Source organism: Pseudophryne corroboree, chromosome 3 (genome assembly GCF_028390025.1).
Source record: "Pseudophryne corroboree isolate aPseCor3 chromosome 3, aPseCor3.hap2, whole genome shotgun sequence".
NCBI lineage: Eukaryota > Metazoa > Chordata > Amphibia > Anura > Myobatrachidae > Pseudophryne > Pseudophryne corroboree.
The window spans coordinates 778,613,963-778,631,449 of record NC_086446.1 but is presented as its reverse complement, the minus strand read 5'-3'; the positions used below and the strand labels follow the sequence as shown (position 1 = coordinate 778,631,449).

Sequence of the window (17,487 nt, the reverse complement as noted above, 5' to 3'; positions counted from 1 at the left end):
TGAAGATGATTCGCCATCGTACAGGCAGCCAGTGAAGGGAGTAGAGGATGGGTGTTATGTGGCTAGAACGGGGCTGGTTGGTTAATAGCCTGGCAGCTGTGTTTTGCACCAGCTGTAAGCGCTGCAATTCTTTTGCTGGTAGACCAAGGTAGAGGGCATTACAGTAGTCTAAACGAGATGATACACATGCATGTATGACTTTTGGCATATCATCTGAGGGAATTAAGTGCTTGATTCTGGCTATGTTCCTCAGGTGAAAGAATGAGGATTTGATTGTGGCTGATATCTGATGTTTAAGTGTCAAGCCACCATCCAGGACAACGCCAAGATTCCGCACACGATCACTGGTCTGTAATTCTGAATCCCCGAGTGTAAGTCCAGTTGGTTGGCTATGCTGCAGTCTTGTCCTTTGATGTTGCGGTCGTATCATAAGGACCTCTGTTTTATCCGGGTTCAGTCGCAGCCAACTGGCGCTCATCCACTCCAGTAGTTCAGCTAGACAGCCATTTAGGGTTGCTATTGGGTTATCAGTGCCCGGAGCAAAGGACAAGTACAGTTGTGTATCATCTGCATAGCAGTGGTAGACCAGGCCATGGCGCCTGATTATTTCGCTCAATGGGAGCATGTATACTGCAAAAAGCATGGGGGATAGTATAGAACCTTGTGGGACACCACATGGCAATGGCACTGGTGGTGATGAGTATAATCCAGATGATACTCTCTGTGACCTGCCTGTGAGAAATGATTTGAACCAGCTTAGAACTGTGCCATCCAGACCACAGAAATGTATCAGTCGCTCAATCAGAAGCCCATGGTCCACGGTATCAAATGCTGCCGAGAGATCCAGAAGGATTAATATTGAACAGTCACCTCTGTCTTTTGCCATCAGAAGATCATTTAACACACACACACCAGGGCTGTTTCAGTGCTATGTCTTCTCCTGAATCCTGATTGAAATGGATCATAAATATCATGGGTTGTCAGGCGGGTTTCCAGTTGATTTGCAACGACTTTCTCAATAACCTTTCCTAGAAAAGGAAGGTTTGATACCGGTCTGTAGTTGGTCATGCAGTCGGGATCTAAATTAGGTTTTTTAAGAAGCAGTCTAACAATTGCTTCCTTTAGAGGTCCAGGAAAAATGCCTGTCTGCAAAGAGCATTGAACAATTTTTGTAAAGACAGAACCAATTATATCCATACAACCTATTAGAAGCTTGGTTGAGGCTGGTTCCAGATCACAGGTGGTGGGACGCAAAATCCGAGTAATTTCAGCAGTGTCCTTTACATCCACTGGATCAAAGCTGGTCCATGAAGGCAGGTAGCTTATATTGGCAGGCTTTGTAGTTTGGCACTCCTTTGATGGCACTGTGGAGATCCCAGCCCGGATGGTGGATATTTTATCTGCAAAGAAGTTTGCAAACTCGTTGCATCTTGCCTGGGAGAGGGTCTCATCAGTCTGCAGGCATGCTGGCTTGCAAAGCATCTCCACTGTGCGGAAAAGTTGAGCTGGCCTATTGTTTGCTGCTGTGATCTCATTTGACAGGAACTGTGCTTTCTTACGAGTGATTGTCGATTGATATTCTACGTTATGCTTCATTAGTTTTATTTTGTCAGCCACTAGGTTAGTCTTCCTCCATCGTCTTTCCAGTCTACGCCCCCTTTTCTTGAGCTCTCTAACACTGTTGTCGAACCATGGAGCTTGACGTTGTGGTTGGCGAGGTCTTATACGCACAGGGGCGATAATATCAATTGCAGCCATAACATCCCTATTATAATAACGGACTAGGGAACAAGGATCTTCACAGGCACCCAGTATAGCAGAGAGATCCAGATTTGCTGCAAGAGCCTGGGGAGTCATACCCCTCCTTGGACGATACCTGGTCAACTCCACGGGCAGAGATCTTAATTGAGGGGTTGCAACTGAGAACCAGAGGGAGTAGTGGTCTGACCAGATGACTGGGTTTATTTTTAGGTCAGTGACTTCTAATCCAATCTGAAAGACAAGGTCCAGAGTGTGTGAAGCCCAGACCATTCATTGTGCACAGGAGGTCTTGGCCAAGGCGTGAGAGCTCATCATCCACCCATGCATTGAAATCCCCGAGGATGAGCCATCTTTGATGTTCCAGAACTAGGCCAGCGACAGTGTCTGCAATTTCTTGCAGAAATATCTTTCCATCTCCAGGTGGCCGGTAAATGAGAAGTACTCTGAAACCTAATCCTTCGAACTCCGGGCAGCAATGCACTCGAATGAGCGAGTAGTTTCAATAGGGTGGACCCTAAGTTTAAGTTCTTTTTTGAAGCAGATAGCCACCCTGCCACCCCTGCGGTCCAGTCTTGGGTTGTGGATGACAGAGTAGTTTGTTGGTACTGCAGCCTCCAATATACTGTAGGTGCTGCATTTTCATCTAGCCAGGTCTCTGTAATACAGACTAGATCTGCAGATTCAATAAGGTCAGCAATTGTTGCAGTCTTGTTTCTTATAGATCTGGCATTACAAAGGACTGACCTGATTGGGCATACCAGGGGGCCTTCAGTTTTGTTTATGTTAAGTGCAGGAGCTCTGGGTATGGGGGTCACAAAGTGAGAGTTGACAGTTCTGTCCTTCCAAACACAGGGCCGTCTTTTGGGTATCACTTCTATTTGATTGTTCTTTGAGTATGGGGGTGAGCAGGTGGGCAAAGGACTTAGATGGTTACCGGGGGAAATACATTTCCGGCCTGCTCGCTTCCCACGAATGCGCCAGTGTTTTCTTTTTAAAATGCCAAGGGATTGGAGAATAGAAGCTTGTGATGGTGTGATAGGAACTGCAGAACGTGGTGGGCGGAGTGAAAGAATGAAGCTGGAGCAATACGTATACATTTGGTCATCAATGACAGATTACTATAAATTTGAGCTGCATATGATGATGAGAGAGGGAGAGAGAAAGCAGTGTTTTTTTTTTTTCCTTTTTGTGTTTTGTTTTCCCCCAATTCGGTATGTGATCCAAAATGATAATGGGATTATGAACAAAGTTATTGCTATAACCTATTGTGTATATTTGAAGCAAGTAATAAATAAAATAACTGCTGATTTAGTCAATTATCCTAGGATAGGCAGCCTTTTAGAAAGGTGTTAGAAGCCAATTCCTACTGTGTAGGTGTGAAAAGTCTCAGTGTGAGAGGCCTTTGAAGTAGATTTTTTGTGGGGGTAGTGATAACGTGTCCTGGAAATGGATCCTGATTTTAAACAGTGAGCCTTCAGCAATTCAGAGCCTGAATATACTGATATTAGTAGATTAATGCAATAAGTCAGTTATTTGTTGCTCAGAGAACAGAGGTGGATGATGTCTAAGTGAGGGGCTGGATGTAGCCAAAGATAGGTTGTAATCCACAGTACCTTATCTGGGTAATGTCCAATGCAGAGTACAGCAGCTGCTAAACTGAAGGATTTCTCAGTGGAGATATGCAGAGGATTCAGTCCAGGATTCAGTCCAGTGTGTATCTCAGCGCAGGAATGCAATCTGTTGGTTTTGATGAAATGTCCGCGTAGAGTAGTACAAGTTCAAGGTAAGTCCTTGGATATTTATGATGATTCATAGGTCAGTTGTGTTGAATTTAAGCTGTTTTATGGAGATGATCACTAGCATACAAAAGGTGAGGCAGCCATCTTGGGCGCCATTACAGGACTGTCAGTAACAGGATTAATTGAGTCAGGGCTGTCAGACTTAATCCCCTGCTGTAATGACTTAATCCCCTGCTGTATTGTTCTCTCTGTATTGTATTGCAGCTGAGAACAATAGATAAAAGGCTTATGCTAATAAGCCTTGGTGCACCTAGATGCAGCAGAGAAAAGCTAGATGAGCAAGGCTCCATCTGTATATTCTATTTAATGCCTACGGCAAATAATGTGCCACAACTACAGGCATGGTGTAGGATCTTTTTCTTTGTCTGCCCGGTGCCGCCAGTGACCAGGGAATCCCACCAGGCCATCACCCCTTGGCCACAGACCTGGTTGTTGGAATCTTTCTGTGTGTTCTCAATGATTTTCCCCCTTCCCTGTGATTTAATTCTAAAAGTAAAGCGACGAAAATATTGTATATTCCCGCAGACTGGGCATCATTAGGCTAAATAGGAACCTGGCCTTAATACACATCAAAAATAACCTGACTTAGTACAAGTTACAATGTATTCCACCGTTTAGATTTTGTTCTGCATCAATATATGGCTTATAATCGGGGGAATTCAATTAGCCCGTTCACAGGGGTTAACGCAGCTGGACACAAATTAAACTCCCAATAGGCTTTAATGCAGATACACTATGTCTAGCCGGCAGGCTTGAAGATAGTAACTATGGGACCAATTCAATTCAACGCCATGTTATTAGCGCCGAGAAGGAGGTCCCAGAGCTATTCAATTGTCCTCATTGCTAGTGTGGAAGTTGATGCCAGTTCTCGCGCCTTATGCTAGGTGTTTAGTCACAAGAACCGGCATTCTCCAACTTAAGTGCCTGCAGCGATGCTGTATGCGCTGCGCTAAAGGCAGAAAACTGCATTGCGGCGCTAGTTCCGTCGGATTTCTGCTCGCACCTTCTTGACGCAGGCTTAACAACGCTGCCAGTTGAATTGATTCTGCTCATCTTCATCCTCCAGCTTCAGCATCAGGCTGTTGCTTAGAGACAAGGCTGGAGACGAGGCGGATTGGTACAGCCGGGTGGGGTGCTGAAAGAGGGGGAGGGCTCTCTAGTCTTAAGGACCACAAAGACTTAATCCGGCCCTGCTCTATACTGTTATTCAATAAAAAGGTGCACTTTGGGGGGGTGGGGGTGCAGACGGATTTCCCCCATACCTTACACAGCTAACATCATAGAAAATGACTGCATGACAGCCGGGACACGCCAGTTGAAGTCTGCGTTTACAGGTATCTGCGCCATCCGTCCATATTTATACTTGCATCTGAATCAGAATCAAACCGAAAGTATCTCAAAATAGTAGAACCGTGTTCACGTTCTGTGGCAGGCGACTCCCAGTGACGGGAGAACCTCGCGGTGAGATTATCTTACAGACATGGCGAGTTATCTGTGTACGTATCACAAATATGGCAAAAAATGGCACCAGAATGAAACTATAACTGGAAACAGCCCTAAATCTCGTCCTTTCCGTTGCAGATTCGGGAGCTGAAACACGAGAACCTGGTGACTTTCTTCGGGGTCTGCACGGATTCCCCCGTTGTGTGCATTGTCACCCAGTACTGCAAAAAAGGAAGCCTAAAGGTACAATATATACATTACTGTATACACGCTGTCTGTATTTCTCATAATACGGATATTGGGGGTCGTTCGCTGCAGTTTGTCGTAGCGCAGCGATTGGGTCGGAACTGTGCATGCGCCGGTGCCGCAGTGCGCCCGGCGCATGGCAGTCGTCGCTGCCTAGCCATCGCCTCTGAGACAGAGGCGGTGGCTGGGCGGGAGGAGGCTGAACGGTGGCGTTAAGCCGCCGTTTAGTAGGCACGGTCCGGTCAACGCAGGCGTGGCTGGACCGTTGGGGGGGGGGGGGGGCGTGCCGCATCGGCTGCGTGACATCTCACGCAGCCGATGCGGGCAGTGGCAGCGACACACAACTCCCGGCTTGCCGGGAGTTACTCCACAAATACAAAAGCATCACCGCTGTGCGATGCTTTTGTATTTGTGCGGGAGGGGGGGGGGGGGGCGGCACTGACATGCGGGAAGGACTAGCCCTGTGCTGGGCGTCCCCCCCGCATGTCAGGGAAGATGATCGTAGCTGTGCTAAATTTATCACAGCTACGATCAACTCGGAATGACCCCCCATTTTCTCTCAGCACCGATCAGTGATAGAGAACCCCTCGCAGTACAGGGCGCTGTGGGAGTGGCCTATTGGCAAGGGAGAGCGAAGTGCACTGAGCCAACCAATAAGGATTAGATATGATTGGGCCAATGGCGAGCACTTTGTATTCATGTGCAGTTTATTTTTTCCCTAATTAGTCATGAGGACAAACAGGAGAGCTTTCAACACACAGAGGGGGAGATTTATCAAAGCCTGGAGGGAGATAAAGTGGAGAGAGATAAAGTACCAACCAACCAGCTCATGGCTGTCATTTTTCAAACACAGCCTGTAAGGTGGCAGTTAGGAGCTGATTGGCTGCAACTTTGGGGGGAATGTAATAGGATGAGAATCAGAAAGTGAGAGATTTTGTAAGAGTTTTTTTTAAAGTGGCAATCAATTTACATGGCAAAACCAGGTTGATTTTGCCCTGTAAATGATTACCACTTTAAAAAACCGGTGGCGGTGATCTGATGCTGCAATCGTTGGGTGCAGCAGCAGATCAGAGAAGCAGATTATCACACAGCCGCTGCGGAAAGAGATGCAGCAGCTGTGTGACCAGCGACCAGCTCTGAATAAGGTACATGGCGCTACCACGGTAACAGAAATAAATATATGCCATGCTTTTCTACAGCGATTGTTCCCTATAGATATAAAGTGGGAAAGAGCATGTGTCATATTACACACAAGTAACATACGTGTAGTTAATGCTGTGCTTTATCTTCTCACCATCAGGATGTTTTACAGAATAGTGACATAGAACTGGACTGGGTCTTCAAGCTGTCTTTTGCCTATGACATAGTTAATGTGAGTACCCCTCATTCCAGAAACCCAAAACAGTGTAATATTCTCCTCCATGACCCCCTGTCTGCCTGCCCCTCCCCTCTGTATCCCCCTGTCTGCCTGTCCCTCCCCTCTGTATCCCCCTGTCTGCCTGCCCCTCCCCTCTGTATCCCCCTGTCTGCCTGCCCCTCCCCTCTGTATCCCCCTGTCTGCCCGCCCCTCTGTATCCCCTCTGTATCCCCGTCTGCCTGCCCCTCCCCTCTGTATCCCCGTCTGCCTGCCCCTCCCCTCTGTATCTCCTGTCTGCCTGTCCCTCCACTCTGTATCCCCCTGTCTGCCTGCCCCTCCCCTCTGTATCTCCTGTCTGCCTGTCCCTCCACTCTGTATCCCCCTGTCTGCCCGCCCATCTGTATCCCCCTGTCTGCCCGCCCCTCTGTATCCCCCTGTCTGCCTGCCCCTCCCCTCTGTATCCCCGTCTGCCTGCCCCTCCCCTCTGTATCCCCCTGTCTGCCTGCCCCTCCTCTCTGTATCTCCTGTCTGCCTGTCCCTCCACTCTGTATCCCCCTGTCTGCCTGCCCGTCCTCTCTGTATCCCCCTGTCTTCCTGTCCCTCCTCTCTGTATCCCCCTGTCTGCCCGCCCCTCTGTATCCCCCTGTCTGCCTGCCCCCCCCCCCCCTCTGTATCCCCGTCTGCCTGCCTCTCCCTCTGTATCCCCCTGTCTGCCTGCCCCTCCACTCTGAATCCCCTGTCTGCCTGTCCCTCCCCTCTGTATCCCCCTGTGTGCCTGCCCCTCCACTCTGTATCCCCTGTCTGCCCGCCCCTCCACTCTGTATCCCCTGTCTGCCTGCCCCTCCCCTCTGTATCCCCTGTCTGCCTGCCCCTCCAATCTGTATCCCCTGTCTGCCCGCCCCTCCACTCTGTATCCCCTGTCTGCCTGCCCCTTCACTCGGTATCCCCTGTCTGCCTGCCCCTCCCCTCTGTATCCCTGTCTGTCTGCCTGCCCCTCCCTTCTGTATTCCCCTGTCTGCCCACCCATCCCCTCTGTATCCCCCTGTCTGCCTGCCCCTCCCCTCTGTATCCCCCTGTCTGCCTGCCCCTCCCCTCTGTATCCCCCTGTCTGCCTGCCCCTTCCCTCTGTATCCCCGTGTCTGCCTGCCCCTTCCCTCTGTATCCCCGTGTCTGCCTGCCCCTTCCCTCTGTATCCCCGTGTCTGCCTGCACCCCCCTCTGTAGCCCCTGTCTGCCTGCCCCTCCCTTCTGTATTCCCCTGTTTGCCTGCCCATCCCTTCTGTATCCCCCTGTCTGCCTGCCCCTTCCCTCTGTATCCCCCTGTCTGCCTGCCCCTCCCTTCTGTATCCCCCTGTCTGCCTGCCCCTCCCCTCTGTATCCCCGTGACTGCCTGCCCCTCCCCTCTGTAGCCCCTGTCTGCCTGTCCCTCCCCTCTGTATCCCCGTGTCTGCCTGCCCCTCCCCTCTGTATCCCCCTGTCTGCCTGCCCTTCCACTCTGTAAACCCTGTCTGCCTGCCCCTCCCTTCTATATCCCCGTCTGCCTGCCCCTCCACTCTGTATCCCCGTGTCTGCCTTCCCCTCCCCTCTGTAGCCCCTGTCTGCCTGTCCGTCCCCTCTGTATCTCCTGTCTGCCTGCCACTCCCCTCTGTATCCCCCTGTCTGCCTGCCCCTCCACTCTGTATTCCCCTGTCTGCCTGTCCCTCCCCTCTGTATCTCCTGTCTGCCTGTCCCTCCCCTCTGTATCTCCTTTCTGCCTGCCCCTCCCCTCTGTATCCCCCTGTCTGCCTGCCCCTCCCCTCTGTATCCCCCTGTCTGCCTGCCCCTCCACTCTGTATCCCTTGTCTGCCTGCCCCTCCCTTCTGTATCCCCCTGTCTGCCTGCCCCTCCCCTCTGTATCCCCCTGTCTGCCTGCCCCTCCACTCTGTATACCCTGTCTGCCTGCCCCTCCCTTCTGTATCCCCCTGTCTGCCTGCCCCTCCACTCTGTATCCCCGTGTCTGCCTTCCCCTCCACTCTGTATACCCTGTCTGCCTGCCCCTCCCTTCTGTATCCCCCTGTCTGCCTGTCCCTCCCCTCTGTATCCCCCTGTCTGCCTGTCCCTCCCCTCTGTATCTCTTGTCTGCCTGCCCCTCCCCTCTGTATCCCCTGTCTGCCTGCCCCTCCCCTCTCTTTCCCCTGTCTGCCTGCCCCTCCCTTCTGTATCCCCCTGTCTGCCTGCCCCTCCACTCTGTATCCCCTGTCTGCCTGCCCCTCCACTCTGTATCCCCGTGTCTGCCTTCCCCTCCCCTCTGTATCCCCTGTCTGCCTGCCCCTCCCCTCTGTATCCCCCTGTCTGCCTGCCCCTCCCCTCTGTATCCCTCTGTCTGCCCACCCATCCCCTCTGTATTTCCTGTCTGCCTGCCCCTCCCCCCTGTATCCCCCTGTCTGCCTGCCCCTCCCCTCTGTATCCCCGTCTGCCTGCCCCTCCCCTCTGTATCCCCCTGTCTGCCTGCCCCTCCTCTCTGTATCTCCTGTCTGCCTGTCCCTCCACTCTGTATCCCCCTGTCTGCCTGCCCGTCCTCTCTGTATCCCCCTGTCTTCCTGTCCCTCCTCTCTGTATCCCCCTGTCTGCCCGCCCCTCTGTATCCCCCTGTCTGCCTGCCCCCCCCCTCTGTATCCCCGTCTGCCTGCCTCTCCCTCTGTATCCCCCTGTCTGCCTGCCCCTCCACTCTGAATCCCCTGTCTGCCTGCCTCTCCCCTCTGTATCCCCCTGTGTGCCTGCCCCTCCACTCTGTATCCCCTGTCTGCCCGCCCCTCCACTCTGTATCCCCTGTCTGCCTGCCCCTCTCCTCTGTATCCCCTGTCTGCCTGCCCCTCCAATCTGTATCCCCTGTCTGCCCGCCCCTCCACTCTGTATCCCCTGTCTGCCTGCCCCTTCACTCTGTATCCCCTGTCTGCCTGCCCCTCCCCTCTGTATCCCTGTCTGTCTGCCTGCCCCTCCCTTCTGTATTCCCCTGTCTGCCCACCCATCCCCTCTGTATCCCCCTGTCTGCCTGCCCCTCCCCTCTGTATCCCCCTGTCTGCCTGCCCCTCCCCTCTGTATCCCCCTGTCTGCCTGCCCCTTCCCTCTGTATCCCCGTGTCTGCCTGCCCCTTCCCTCTGTATCCCCGTGTCTGCCTGCCCTTTCCCTCTGTATCCCCGTGTCTGCCTGCACCCCCCTCTGTAGCCCCTGTCTGCCTGCCCCTCCCTTCTGTATTCCCCTGTTTGCCTGCCCATCCCTTCTGTATCCCCCTGTCTGCCTGCCCCTTCCCTCTGTATCCCCCTGTCTGCCCCTCCCTTCTGTATCCCCCTGTCTGCCTGCCCCTCCCCTCTGTATCCCCGTGACTGCCTGCCCCTCCCATCTGTAGCCCCTGTCTGCCTGTCCCTCCCCTCTGTATCCCCGTGTCTGCCTGCCCCTCCCCTCTGTATCCCCCTGTCTGCCTGCCCTTCCACTCTGTAAACCCTGTCTGCCTGCCCCTCCCTTCTATATCCCCGTCTGCCTGCCCCTCCACTCTGTATCCCCGTGTCTGCCTTCCCCTCCCCTCTGTAGCCCCTGTCTGCCTGTCCGTCCCCTCTGTATCTCCTGTCTGCCTGCCCCTCCCCTCTGTATCCCCCTGTCTGCCTGCCCCTCCACTCTGTATTCCCCTGTCTGCCTGTCCCTCCCCTCTGTATCTCCTGTCTGCCTGTCCCTCCACTCTGTATCTCCTGTCTGCCTGCCCCTCCCCTCTGTATCCCCCTGTCTGCCTGCCCCTCCCCTCTGTATCCCCCTGTCTGCCTGCCCCTCCACTCTGTATCCCTTGTCTGCCTGCCCCTCCCTTCTGTATCCCCGTGTCTGCCTGCCCCTCCCCTCTGTATCCCCCTGTCTGCCTGCCCCTCCACTCTGTATACCCTGTCTGCCTGCCCCTCCCTTCTGTATCCCCCTGTCTGCCTGCCCCTCCACTCTGTATCCCCGTGTCTGCCTTCCCCTCCACTCTGTATACCCTGTCTGCCTGCCCCTCCCTTCTGTATCCCCCTGTCTGCCTGTCCCTCCCCTCTGTATCCCCCTGTCTGCCTGTCCCTCCCCTCTGTATCTCTTGTCTGCCTGCCCCTTCCCTCTGTATCCTCTGTCTGCCTGCCCCTCCCCTCTCTATCCCCTGTCTGCCTGCCCCTCCCTTCTGTATCCCCCTGTCTGCCTGCCCCTCCACTCTGTATCCCCTGTCTGCCTGCCCCTCCCTTCTGTATCCCCCTGTCTGCCTGCCCCTCCACTCTGTATCCCCGTGTCTGCCTTCCCCTCCCCTCTGTATCCCCTGTCTGCCTGCCCCTCCCCTCTGTATCCCCCTGTCTGCCTGCCCCTCCCCTCTGTATCCCTCTGTCTGCCCACCCATCCCCTCTGTATTTCCTGTCTGCCTGCCCCTCCCCCCTGTATCCCCCTGTCTGTCTGCCTCTCCCGTCTGTGTCACCCTTGTCTGCCCTCCCCTCTGTGTCACCCTTGTCTGCCCTCCCCTTTGTGTCACCACTGTCTGCCCTTCCCTCTGTGTCACCCCTGTCTGTCCACCTCTCCCCTCTGTGCCCCCCCTGTCTGTCCTCCCCTCTGTGTCACCCCTGACTGCCCTCCCCTCTGTGTCACCCCTGTCTGCCCTCCCCTCTGTGTCACCCCTGTCTGCCCCTCCTCTCTGTGTCACCCCTGTCTGCCCCTCCTCTCTGTGTCACCCCTGTCTGCCCCTCCCTTTTAGACTGTAAGCTCTCACGAGCAGGGCCCTCTGCCTTCATGTGATTTTCCTGCCCCCCTCACTTATACCATCAACTCCACCCTTCTACCTCCTCCCCATTTCCTAGTGAAGTGGGCAGGATGGGTAGATAACACCAGGAATTGTGAGTCCATAGTGAGGTGGTGGGGGGGGTGGCTGGGGAATTACGCATATTACAATATTTAAACCCAGCCTCCTCCCACAGGCCCACAAATTGCGTAATTTTGGGCGGAGCCTATTTATGTGAGAGCCCGGCCCATCCCAGTGTGTCCAGCTGCATGGCTTCCCCTGGAGAGGGCACTGTTTCTGTTTGTGTACCATGTTAGGCGCTGCAGACCCCTTGTGGCACCATATGAATAAAGGATTATAAGAAAGGTGACCTGACACCTGAAGTGTATCTGTTGTGTATACGGTAGGAGCGCAGGCAGCATACTGTGAGGGAGGGTACAGTACAGTATATCTCTGTGTATAACACATTAACATCATGTGACGGGTGTGCCGACTTGCTACATGGAAATAATACACCCACAGGGGAAGTAGTCACTTTACCGACATTAATGTTGGCGATAGTCAGAATGTCGACAGTATTATGTTGACAGGACAATGCTGACAATAATAATGTAACAATTACAACACCGCCCCACACCAATGTAATGTTATTTAAGAGATATTTTAACAATGTCTGCTTTATGATCATGTTTATACGTATAATGCTGCCAGGGTTACAATGCTATAACGTTACAGCCGTAGCCGCGGCATTATTGTCGACAAATCACATGCACTTTATCACACACCGAGGAACGGCAAGGCTCTCACAACAGGTACAAAGTAAAAATATAGGTGGCGCTATAAGCCGGACACAATCCTAAATGTCGTACTAACATTATAAAAATAAGAAAAATAGAAGTTCTGGAAATAAATACAAAAATGCAATAAAACCTGCACAAATAATACACAATAACGGCTGCTAAATAGCTTGCTCAGGTATATATATATATATATATATATATATATATATATAGATATAGGTATAGATATATACTGTATATATATATATATATATATATATATAAAAGTGTAACAATGGGCGGCACTCACGGCATGGAAAAAAAGACAGACAAGCTGGTCTGATGTTAAATCAACGTTTCAATGTCTTTACGGCATTTTCGTCAGGATGACGAAAATGCCGTAAAGACATTGAAACGTTGATTTAACATCAGACCAGCTTGTCTGTCTTTTTTTCCATGCCGTGAGTGCCGCCCATTGTTACACTTTTATATTGGACACAGCGCATGCTGTTACCAGGGAGGGCACCGGCACGTATATATGCATACCAATTTTTGGACATTGTGAGTGCCGTGGATTTCCTCTATTTATATATATATATATATATATATATCTATCCAAGTTGTAGTAATCAAATAGATATTGCCTGGGGGCTCTCCACGGTCACAAGATGTGGCCGAACATGCAGAGAAGGGGGTATCGGCGGCACTCACACGACTTCCATATTACTGTGTTATAATTGGTTACCAGGCCGGAACAACATAACAGTAATGTCAGCGCCGCCGGCTGTGCGCAGTAAACAGAGCAACGCTTAAATTGAACCGGTTTGGTGCCATCTAGTGGCCATTGGCAACACAAAACACTTGAGTTCCCCCCACAGAGGTGAGGAGCAGTGTTAGCCTTTTATTATATTGGATGTTAAATGTGAATAAGCAGAGCAATAGATTTTTCAAGAGTCCCGCATAAAGTAAGTCCCCTAACAACGGGTCAGTATATAACTGGAGACGATATGCTTACCACTAATGGAATAAATCTCCCGGAGCGTATGATTGGCCAGAGACTAAACATAGCTGTATTCGGTCACTATGGAGTAACGGTGAGACTCTGATGCTTCTCTGTCCCTAACAGGGCATGGGATTCCTACACAACAGTCCGCTGACTTCCCATGGAAATCTGAAGCCCACAAACTGCCTGGTGGACGGGCGCATGCAGGTGAAACTCTCTGGCTTCGCCTTATGGGAGTTCAAATACGGGACAACGTTCCGAGACATCACCGCGAAAAATGTCATCTACTCAGGTAGGAACCAGGCCTGTAACCAAAGTGAAAGGTAGTTTCTAAGTAAGGATTATTGGAACTTTATTTTTATAATACCAGTTCAACAAAACACGGAGAACCCTACTGTATTGACATAAGTCCACTTGTTCTGAAAGCATGAATGATGCCTGCTCCAGAGTGTCATGGACAGATGGATATATAAACCTAGTTTCACACAAGGATTCATTATAAGCGTGCGGAACTGCAGTCCTGCTGTGAAAATTCTGTTGTGTGATGTCATGTGACTATTTTCGCACAAATGCACATGATTTTAAGGGGCCAATATAAGTTAGGCTGCTCGGGGGCATAACAATGGGTGGAGCTACAATACAACAAATTTTTCAAAAACAGCGCCCCAACTGAAAAGGGCAGCAACAGAAGCTAAGGTGATCCCAACCACCAAAAATACACAAGACTATGACAACAACGATAAGCACCCTCATGGTGTATAATTAAGAAAAAGTCTATGTATAATAACATAGAAATTTATATGTCACAAGGTTACACTAATTCCTTTATGCTGGGAATTATAGTGTTACAGTCCAAATCCAGTTTGGTCTCAAAAAATGGGCTCAAATGTTCATTCTTTTATCTCAATCGTTCAAATTCTCTCCTTTCTCTCGATGGAAGACCAGCTCCATACAAACCCAAAAATTGGAAAAGAAAGGAAGATATATAGTGTAATACAGTTTTATTCAATGATTCCACAAAAAATTACACAAAAAATTAAAATGCAACAGGATTTCACACAATCAATCCACCAATGACTAGGCAAGAATGCGTACCGGATAAATGGGGGTGTCATATAGTGTCCACCCAAATAAGCATAGTGGTATCCCACGGGTACCGCTCGATCTTTCCAGGTGCCGTGTTCGTCTCTGGATCTGCAGTATCCAAAAGATCAGGTGCCGGTTTGCTACAATCTCCCCAATCAGCTCACCAACGCGTTTCTGTTCCCTGGGGAGCCTATGTCAAGGTGTAATTCCCAGCATAAAGGAATTAGTGTAACCTTGTGACATATAAATTTCTATGTTATTATACATAGACTTTTTCTTAATTATACACCAAGAGGGTGCGCACAGTTGCTTATCGTTGTTGTCAATGGGTGGAGCTAGGCTGCTCAGGGGCATAACAATGGGTGGAGCTTGGCTGCTCAGGGGCGTTCCTTACTGTCTGCTTTTAAAGGAAATTCATTTCAGGTGAAAAATATTATGCACTGTAAGGCTACACACACACACACACACACACACACACACACACACACACACACACACACACACACACACACACTCCACATATTGTAAAGATAAAGGCCTCTAACACTGTAATTTGATACATGTTCTAGTCCTGTGAGTATTCTAATGCTGTGATTGGCTACGTGTTCTAGTCCTGTGAGTTTTCTAATGCTGTGATTAGCTACATGTTCTAGTCCTGTGAGTGTTCTAATGCTGTGATTGGCTACATGCTGTTCTAGTCCTGTGAGTGTTCTAATGCTGTGATTGGCTACATGTTCTAGTCCTGTGAGTGTTCTAATGCTGTGATTGGCTACATGTTCTAGTCCTGTGAGTGTTCTAATGCTGTGATTGGCTACATGTTCTAGTCCTGTGAGTGTTCTAATGTTGTGATTGGCTACACATTCTAGTCCTGTGAGTGTTCTAATGCTGTGATTGGCTACGTGTTCTAGTCCTGTGAGTTTTCTAATGCTGTGATTGGCTACATGCTGTTCTAGTCCTGTGAGTTTTCTAATGCAGTTATTGGCTACATGTCATTGGTGTTTCTATAATGGGTGCAATGTGTGCAGTGCATAAGGGCCCCTGGGTCCAGGGGGGGCCCACACCGCACACATTGCACCCATTTTAATACTTACCTTTCATGAGCGGTAGCCAAATTGGTCTCCGGATCATGGTGGGCGCCATGTTTCCGGAGACATGCGCATGCGCACTAGACTCCAGCACAATGCCGGAATCTACTGCACCGTATAGAGGAGGGGGCCCACCCAGAGCTGCACACGGGCCCCCTCCTCTGTTGAAACGCCCCTGCTACATGCTGTTCTAGTCATGTGAGTTTTCTAATGCTGTGATTGACTACATGTTCTAGTCCTGTGAGTGTTCTAATGCTGTGATTGGCTACATGTTCTAGTCTGTGAGTGTTCTAATGCTGTGATTGGCTACATGTTCTAGTCCTGTGAGTGTTCTAATGCTGTGATTGGCTACATGCTGTTCTAGTCTTTTGAGTTTTCTAATGCTGTGATTGGCTACATGTTCTACTGTTATGCACACCAGTGCCAGCAGGAATGTACTGGTGTCTGAACGGAGAGGGATGCAAAACAAATGAACTCACAGACAGACTGGGGAATATGACATTACATACATAGAAGGTGATAGGGTAACAAAATAAACACAAAGTGAACAGAGAAGCCCAAAGGCTAAGAAACAGGGTGTCTCCCTAGTATTAGGAATGCTCAGATGGAAAGAAGCGAGATGTTGTAATTTAATACGTAGAGAACCAGAAATGCTGTTGCTAAGGGCAGCAGCAAAACCCTAAAGGGTTACCAACGGGTGTAGCAGTAAACTCCTTGGTCAGAGATGGAATAATAGACACAAGCAGAGTCTCCACAATCCTAGTCCTCACTTGCAGTGCACTGGTTCAGCTTACTGCCACTAAACTGACACCTGAACACCTTGCACAGTGAGAAAGGATTTTGGCAGGCAAGTCTGAGAATACAGCCGCAAACTTGCTAGGTTCACAGAGTAGCAAAAGAACCCCAGCAGGTTAAACGACTGACTCCAGTCTTACTGCTAGGTCTGGATTGGCAGAGTGTAATACCAAATCCCAAGGCCTATTTACAGTAAGCAACAAACAAATACAAAGTTTACACAGTACTAGCTAGCTTTCAGGAACTGACTAACCAACAAAGATTCAGCAGCATCTGCCTAACCTGAGAAGAGGGTTTATATAGCAGGTGCTGTCCACGCCCCACTCAGACCTCACAGACTGTGAGCACAAAAACCAGCACCGGATCCCCTGCCGTGCACAGAGCCTGTAACCACTGCACAGCAAAAGACCCGAACCGGAGTATCAGCTACGCTCAGGTTACTCCGCTAGCACTTGTCTCCCGGTTGCCATGACGACGTGGCAGCACAGAGCAGGAGACCCTAACAGTACCCCCCCTCTGACGAGGGGTCAAAGAACCCCTACCACCGGGTTTATCGGGGAACTGCGAGAAGAAAGAGCGTAACAGTCTGGGGGCATGAAGATCACAACTGCGCACCCACGACCGCTCCTCCGGGCCATACCCCTTCCAGTGCACCAAAAATGACAGCCGACCCCGAACCATCTTGGAGTCAAGAATCCTTTCAACAACAAACTCCCTCTGGCCACGTATCAGAAGAGGGGAAGGTCTTCCACTGGAAGAAGGATTACTAATCGCCCGTTTTAAAAGGGAACAATGAAATGTTTTATTGATACCCAAAGAACGGGGTAGATCTAACTGAAATGCCACCGGATTGATAACCCTAGTGATCTTATAAGGACCGATGAACCGGGGGCCTAACTTATGAGATGGCTGTCTCAACTTCAAATTCTTGGTAGACAACCAGACGAAGTCTCCTAATTTGAAGCTGCAGGGTCTTTTCCGCTTATCAAAAACCCTTTTGGTCACTAATGACACAGACACAAGGGCTTTCTTCACTTTCCTCCAAATACCTCTAAGGACCGAAACCACAGAGGAACCACCAGGCGTGGAGTCCTGGGGGTCAAAAGAATTGGCCTTAGGATGATGCCCATACACACAAAGGAAGGGAGAGATCCCTGTAGCAGAGTGAGCCGCGTTGTTATAGGCAAACTCCGCCATGGACAGATGAGCAACCCAGTCAGTCGGACACTTGTAGACATAACACCTGAGGAACTGCTCCAAGGACTGGTTCACCCTTTCAGTCTGCCCATTAGACTGCGGATGGTAGCCTGACGACAAGCTGACAGAAATCTGGAGATCGGAACAAAATGCCCTCCAGAATTTGGCCACAAACTGGGATCCG

General features: G+C 50.5%; 1 protein-coding gene across 1 annotated transcript in view; it reads left to right on the top strand.

Annotated features, from left to right (window-relative positions):
• The window catches only part of LOC135057435 (guanylate cyclase 2G-like), a 213,686-nt gene that overhangs the window by 122,095 nt on the left and 74,104 nt on the right, over positions 1–17,487 (top strand). Inside the window, exons 13-15 of the mRNA XM_063963329.1 lie at positions 5,142–5,246; positions 6,550–6,621; positions 13,264–13,432. Coding sequence (XP_063819399.1) covers positions 5,142–5,246; positions 6,550–6,621; positions 13,264–13,432 — 346 coding nt within the window. The remainder of the gene's footprint in view (positions 1–5,141; positions 5,247–6,549; positions 6,622–13,263; positions 13,433–17,487) is intronic.